Below are 6,217 nucleotides of genomic sequence, written 5' to 3'. Positions count from 1 at the left end.
TATATATATATATATATATATATATTTGAGTGTCAGTGATTGTCCCTCCACCATTGCTCAACAACCAATGCTGGTGTGTCTACGTCTCCGTAACTTAGCGGTTCAGCAAAAACGACCGACACAATAAGTACTAGGCTTACAAAGAATAAGTCCTGAGATTGATTTGTCCGACTAAAGGCGGTGCTCCAGCATGGCCACAGTCAAATGACTAAAAGAATAACAGAATATACACATGCTCACACATCTATATTTATAACCATATACCTATGCATGAGAAAGAATACTAAAGAAAAGCAAAGACTAAAAGGAAAACAAAAAAGAAAAAGAACCAATGTTATACTCACCGTTTCAGCACCGAATGTCTGCAGACCTGTATATGTTCGATCAAGCTAGAAAGAGAGCAAAAAAATAAGAAAAAATGTTAAATATATATATACACAGGGATGTGAATGTTTGTATGTGTAATTGATATGTACCTTGTTTATATATAAAATTCTACAATTGACCATCATTGTTGACGGCACGTGGTCAGCTAGTATATTATATATTATACTACTGAAATTTTTAATATATATATATATATATATATATATATATAATTATTACAAATTAAAAGGGTAAAGATTTATCAATTTATTAATATATTAATAAATCAACAATTAATAATTTTTACCAAGCCCTTCGGTATGTAAGCACCATTATCGGTGGAGAACTTATTTAAAAGTTCCCATACATTTATAAACATAATTAAGGGATCAGCAAGCATTTGCTTCACCATATACCGAAGTTCAGAAATAGCAGCTATCTGGTGGAGTCTCAGCTTTTTTAAGCTGCTATTTCTGAACTTCGGTATATGGTGAAGCAAATGCTTGCTGATCCCTTAATTATGTTTATATATATATATATATGTGTGTGTATCTTCTCTCCTCTTAAAAGTTTTTGTCTTGCAAGGTACTCGGTGACCCTGTCAGGGCAGGTGCCACTTAAAAGCATCTAGTCCACACTGTAAAGTGGTTGGTGTTCAGAAGGGCATCCGGCTGTAAAAACCTTGCCAAAACTGACCTCGCCTGTGCTTGTGCCACGTAAAAAGCACAAAGTACACTCTGCTGAGTGGTTGGTATTAAGAGCATCCAGCTGTAAAAGTCCTGCCAAAACAGTCACAGAAGACCAGTACAGGTTTTGGCCAGGCCGGCGTTTGTGGTACCATCCCACCCATGCTAGCATAGAACACTGACATTAAATGATAAAGTAAACAATTAGCATTGTTGTTATATATATTGCATGTATAGCATGTATTACTTGACAAGTGGGATGGAACAAACAACTTTCCTTTATGGAAACAACCGTAACATTGATCTGATGTGTCTTTTCCTCAATTGAATTAACTATAGTTCAGTCTGTGAGGCTCATAACATGCCTACTGATAATACTTTGGATTCATGAAGCGCTCTGTTTTCTCATTTGTGGAAGTATACCTGATCATCCTCTGGTTATTGGAATACTTATGTTAACCAGGTTTTTACATGAAGTGGTGATGAGGGGGGGGGGTCACGTAGATTGTACATAATCCCTTAATTATTATTATTATTATTTGTTTCAGTCATTTGACTGCAGCCATGCTGGAGCACTGCCCCTAGTCGAACAAATCGACTCGAGAAGCCTAGTACTTATTCTATCAATCCCTTTTGCTGAACTGCTAAGTTACGGGGACATAAACACACTGACATCAGTTATCAAGCGATGGTAGGGAAACAAACACAGACACACAAACATATGCAATATATACGACAGGCTTCTTTCAGTTTCCGTCTACCAAATCCACTCATAAGGCTTTGGTCGGCCCGAGGCTATAATAGAAGACACTTGGCCAAGATGCTACGCAGTGGGACTGAACCCAGAACCATGTGGTTGGTAAGCAAGCTACGTGATTTCATAGAATTGGCCATAAAGGCCACACATAGAAGTAGCTGCAGGCTGGATACAGAACAAGATGAAATGGATGAAAAAAATTAATAAATGAAATTGGTGAGGGAAGGCAGACGACGCCTGCTGATCGCTGCTTCCCAGAAACATTGTCCTTTTGTTTTTAAACAAATTGAGGTTATAAATGTCTTACTTTTGTTCATTTGGACACAAGGTCCTTAAAAATGAGGCACTAAACCTCTTACATTTTTCAAAAACTGTGTTGTATACCCTTACAACGCAAGGCACTAAGACCCCTTAACTTTTTTTTTACCACTATTTTCTTGCCTGCTGATACCCGACCAGGCTCAATGCCTCACACAAGCACCTTGATGGTGCTAGGTCGAGGTGCTTCAACAGGAAGCGAAACGTGTCTTCAGGGAAGGGGTCAATCACCTTGCAAAAGATGTTTCCCAAATGACCTCCACAGCTACCTGCAGAGGCCATTCAGGATCCTTAGTGCAGGTTAGAGCCCCTCCCCTCCGACCTTCTTTGTCAAACTTTGTTAAATGAGGATGATGACGATATATGCAAAAATCATGCTAAAGCTGACATTTGGGCCTGACACCACTATGGCTTGTCAGATCCTGCCAATCCACCCAACCCATGCCAGCATGGAAAAACAGACGTTAAATGATGATGTATTAGAGTATTTTTTAATATATTTTACAGTTGGATCATTTCAAAAAACAGCTGTTCTTTCAAGACCTCTGTATATACCATTCTAGTTATGGTGTTCACGCGCTTTCAATGTAAGAATTAATCACTTGATTAATAGGAGAGAGAGGTTAATATGATCCCCACCCTCCTGTAAGGAATAGGATGTAATGAGAGCCGGAGGGGAATAGGGTTAATCTGTGTTGCAAACACAGGCTTAAAAATTCTTCAATATTTTCTAAATTAAATGAAACGAAACCAACGTATTCCAGCAGAAATATGGTGACAAAAGGATTAATACGCTTACCTTTAGATGATGAATTATATCAACCCGCTTGTTTCTTTGGTCGTGAAAATGCAACTGGACCCGAACAGGAAACTCACCCCAGCCACGCCGAGAAAGGTGAAAGGGAGGATGTCTGAAGAAAGCAACAAAGGAGACATATAGCTTCAAATAAGAGGTCACATTAAAAAAAAACAGGGAGTGAGTAGCAACAGGATGTTTCTTCCAACTGCGAAAATCCCACCACAAAGTTTATTCCTGTCTTACCATGAGAGGAGAGTATATTTGAGGATTAAGGTTTGTAATTTGGAGTTGAGTAATCAATGCTAACGAGCTTTCAGAAACAGTCTAGGATGCTTATATGCATGTAGCAGCAGGAGTGTTCCTTATATGGCAGCAATAATCCAATATGAATCGTACTTGTTGAGCCTTCGCTAGGCAGTGTTCCCTTTAATAAGACAAAGCACTCTATGTGTGTGTGTATATATATACATAAATATATGTATATATGTATATGTATGTATATATATATATATATACATACATATGTATATATATATATTTGCTTGTGGGTCTGTGTTTTTCTCCCCACACCCATTGCTCGACAACAGATGTTGGTGCGTTTGCATCCCCGTGACTTGGCAGTTCAGCAAGGGAGACTGTTAGAATGGGTGCTAGGCTTACAAAGAATGAGTCCTAGAGTCGATTTGTTTGACAAATGGTGGTGCTCCAGCATAGCCGCAGTTAAATGACAAACAAAAATAAAAGAAATAAAAGAATATAAAGACGAGTGTATGTGTGTGTTTGTGTCTCGCTGTCATGGCATCATGTGATTGCTGTAAATGAATGTCATTTATTTGCAATCCTCTGTGAAAACATGTCTGGCCATGCAGTAGTAGTAGTGGGGAGGGGTATGCACTGGAACAGCACATTGCTGCATCCACCGCTTGTTGGCAATTTCCTACTCCTGATGGATGACACCTTTGCACCGCTCAGGCAACAGCCTCCATGGGTATGTTTGGGTAGTCGTTGCTGGTGAGGGTTTTTACGAGGTCAGAGTGCAAATCCTACCTCATCTTCTTTTAATCACCTTTTCTGATGCACAGACGAGATAATTGGTCTACTCTTTGACATGCTGGTCCCCTTACAGTACCACCGGTTAAATTGTGAGCATTCTGGCTATGGGTAAATATTAACTTCCTTGGAAACAGGTGAAGTGTTGGCAGCAGGAAAGGCAATCGGGCCATAGAGAACCTGCTTCCGTACATGGAAGCATGGAACATTGAACATTATTATTATGATGATGATGATGAAGGGGAAGAAAGCATATTAAAACAACAAAAACGTCACTTACACAACTTCAACTAAATCATTAGGACGGTAACTTGGATGCAGGAAAAACCAAACTTTCTTGACAAAATGGTTAATGTTGGGTTCTTCTTTGGTGCCTCGGACATAGATAAGCCATTTGTGAGTAGAGGGATCACTTTCTTCACGGCGATCCGGTGGAATGAACCTAATAATAATAATGATAATAATAATAATCCTTTCTACAGGAAGCACAAGACCTCAAATTTGGGGCAAGGGATTAAGTCAATTACATCAATCCCAGTGCATTACTGGTACTTAATTTATCAATACTGAAAGAATAAAAGGCAAAGTTGACCCCAGCGGAATTTGAACTCAGAAAGTGAAGACAGACGAAATACCGCTAAGCATTTTGCCCAGCGTGCTAACAATTCTGCCAGCTCGCGCGCCTTAATAATAATAATAATAATCCTTTTTACTATAAGTACAAGGCCTGAAATTTTGGGGGAAGGTGCAAGGCAATTACATCAACCCCCAGCCACTTAGCTTCAACTAAATCATTAATGAGGGGATTGTTTATTTGTATGAGGACATTGCAGACTAGGTCTGAGAAGCCTAATCTGGATGGTTTGAGCAAAAAACATGTAGAATATTTGGACCGGATTTGGGTGGTTTAAATGCTAATGGATTTATATAGGGTGCCTGTGATGGAGAAAACACATGGTGATGTTAATGGAAGTTAGATGTATTGAAGATACACTGCAGAAGATGCTGGATATAGTAGCTAAACTCTTTAGCATTTAAACCAGTCATATATGACTCAAATATTCTGTTTTTTGTTCCAAACCAGCCAGATCCAGCATCTCACACCTACTCTACAATGTCATTCTAAAATTAAACTATCACAACACCGAAATCTTAGATACAAGATAATGCAACATTAATTCAAAACAAAGTCGTCTCCTTCATTGGACATTAAACTTGACTTGCGAAGACCTGTTGGGGCAAGTGAAAGCGAAATCATAATGGCACCTGTGCCCAGCGTCGCCTTCCTGGTACTTGTGCTGGTGGCATGTGTAAAGACATTCGAGCGAGATCATTGCCAGTGCCGCTGGACTGACTCCTGTGCAGGTGGCACGTAAAATACACCATTTTGAGCATGGCCATTGCCAGTACTGCCTGACTGGCCTTCGTGCCGGTGGCACGTAAAAGCACCCACTACACTCTCGGAGTGGTTAGCATTAGGAAGGGCATCCAGCTGTAGAAACTCTGCCAAATCAGATTGGAGCCTGGTGCAGCCATCCGGTTCGCCAGTCCTCAGTCAAATCGTTCAACCTATGCTAGCATGGAAAGCGGTCGTTAAACGATGATGATGATGATGATGATGAATGTGAATAAATAGAAATTACATCCGATAGAGTAATCTGAATGCTAAAAGTTAAATTATATGGCACGTAAAAAGCACCATTCGAGTGTGGTCGATGCCAGTGCCGCCTGACTGGCCCCAGCACCGGTGGCATGTAAAAAGTACCCATTACACTCTTGGAGTGGTTGACATTAGGAGGGGCATCCTGCAGTAGAAACCTTGCCAGATCAGATTGGAGCTTGGTGCAGCCTCCTGGCCTGCCAGTCCTCATTCAAACTGTCCAACCCATGCCAGCATGGAAAGTGGACGTTAAATAATGATGATGATGATGAGAGCTGCTGTGCCTTTAAAAATGAACAAAAATACATCTTACTTGGATATATTTCCAACAATGAGTTTTTTCTTTACACGGAAGCGAGAAGCTCGGCCAGAACTGACTTCTGGTTCCAATTTGGTCAATGAATCAGATTTCTGTGTTAAAATATAAAAAAAATAATATCAGATGGTACAAAAAAAAAAGAAAAGGTATTTTTACTTCAAAGTTTGGCACAAGGCCAGCAGTTTTTCGATTCCATTATTTTATCAACCCCGAGAGGATAAAAAGCAAGGTTGACTTTGGCAGTAATTGAACTCAGCCAGAA

At 39.8% G+C, this 6,217-nt stretch overlaps 1 protein-coding gene across 1 annotated transcript in view; it reads right to left on the bottom strand.

Moving 5' to 3' along the window:
• LOC106883150 (YEATS domain-containing protein 2) overlaps positions 1 to 6,217 on the bottom strand; it is a 37,266-nt gene that overhangs the window by 15,399 nt on the left and 15,650 nt on the right. The window contains exons 6-9 of the mRNA XM_014934054.2: positions 5,950 to 6,047; positions 4,257 to 4,418; positions 2,927 to 3,038; positions 345 to 389 (exon numbers count right to left, since the gene is read on the bottom strand). Coding sequence (XP_014789540.1) covers positions 345 to 389; positions 2,927 to 3,038; positions 4,257 to 4,418; positions 5,950 to 6,047 — 417 coding nt within the window. The remainder of the gene's footprint in view (positions 1 to 344; positions 390 to 2,926; positions 3,039 to 4,256; positions 4,419 to 5,949; positions 6,048 to 6,217) is intronic.

The sequence above is a fragment of the Octopus bimaculoides genome, chromosome 6, assembly GCF_001194135.2.
Source record: "Octopus bimaculoides isolate UCB-OBI-ISO-001 chromosome 6, ASM119413v2, whole genome shotgun sequence".
In the NCBI taxonomy this organism is placed as follows: domain Eukaryota; kingdom Metazoa; phylum Mollusca; class Cephalopoda; order Octopoda; family Octopodidae; genus Octopus; species Octopus bimaculoides.
Note: the sequence above shows the minus strand (reverse complement) of the source record. Positions and strands in the feature narration are given on the sequence as shown.